At 52.7% G+C, this 1,035-nt stretch overlaps 1 protein-coding gene across 1 annotated transcript; it reads right to left on the bottom strand.

Annotated features, from left to right (window-relative positions):
• Positions 1–20: 20 nt before the first annotated feature.
• Pmar_PMAR025798 (hypothetical protein) lies at positions 21–884 on the bottom strand (the record flags this gene model as incomplete). Its single annotated transcript, XM_002782755.2, has 1 exon — positions 21–884. A coding segment is annotated over one exon (864 nt), but the record flags the coding sequence as incomplete, so codon positions are not given.
• Between the last annotated feature and the right edge of the window lie 151 nt (positions 885–1,035).

Raw genomic sequence — 1,035 nt, 5'->3', positions numbered from 1 at the left:
ATTTCATCGAGCAAAATAACAGGGTTCTTGCTCCCGCTCGCAATCAACGCTGATAGAATCTTCCCCGGTTGACTTCCAATATAAGTCCGACGGTGTCCCTTCAGCTCACCAGCATCCGACAGTCCTCCCAGAGACACCATCTCGAACCTCCTCCCAAGGGCCTTCGCAATACTCTCAGCAATTGAAGTCTTCCCACAGCCCGGTGGACCCACTAAGAGTAACGGTCTAACCTGTCTCGTCGAAGGATGAGACATCTTGCCCAACGCCCACAACTCTACCACTCTCTCCTTAACTTCCTCCAAACCATAGTGAGTGGCACTCAAACTCGAGCGCACTGCAGAGATATCGGCGACGCCCTCAGTAGAAGTCCACGGCAATGAAAGGACAACGTCGAGATACTGTCTTGTTACTGCGTACTCCTGCGAGCTCGGCTCAAGCTGACTTAGCCTCGTTAACTCCTTCTCAAACACCCGCCGAGTCCTATCACCAGTATTCCCAAGAGGGATCTTCCTCCCCAAATCAATCAGCTGATCGATATCCTCTCTATTCTTCTCGCCATCACCAATCTTTCCACGAATAATATCACCAACCCGTCTCGCTCGAGCTACCAGACTCCTTTCCTCCAGAAGAGATACCTTCTCCTCATCCGAAATTGTCAAGACCTCCGCTACGGCATCGGGCATCCAATGGAGATCCTTAACCTCGCATCTCGCCAAAGCTTGCACCCATTTCAACGCAAATTTCGAATCGCGAGCAGCCAATTTCTCGCATTCCCCCAACAGTTCCTCCCGAGCCTCTCGCACAGTGGCTGGGTCATCAAAAGTATCTTTGCGCACAGTGAAGATTCCATCCTCATTCAACTCCACTCGAACCTTCGGAATCATCATCCGCCCATCTCCTATCTCGACCAGCGTCCCCACACTACTTTGCGCGTGCGTGCACACTGCATGAGCTCCTCTCTCGACAGCCTCTCCAGCAGGGATCGGCAGATGCACACCAGGCAGCACAGGAGAGCCTTGGATGCGCCTCAGGTTT

Source organism: Perkinsus marinus (assembly GCF_000006405.1).
Source record: "Perkinsus marinus ATCC 50983 genomic scaffold scf_1104296938388, whole genome shotgun sequence".
Classification (NCBI taxonomy): Eukaryota; Perkinsozoa; order Perkinsida; family Perkinsidae; genus Perkinsus; species Perkinsus marinus.
This window is presented reverse-complemented; position numbering and strand designations above follow the sequence as displayed.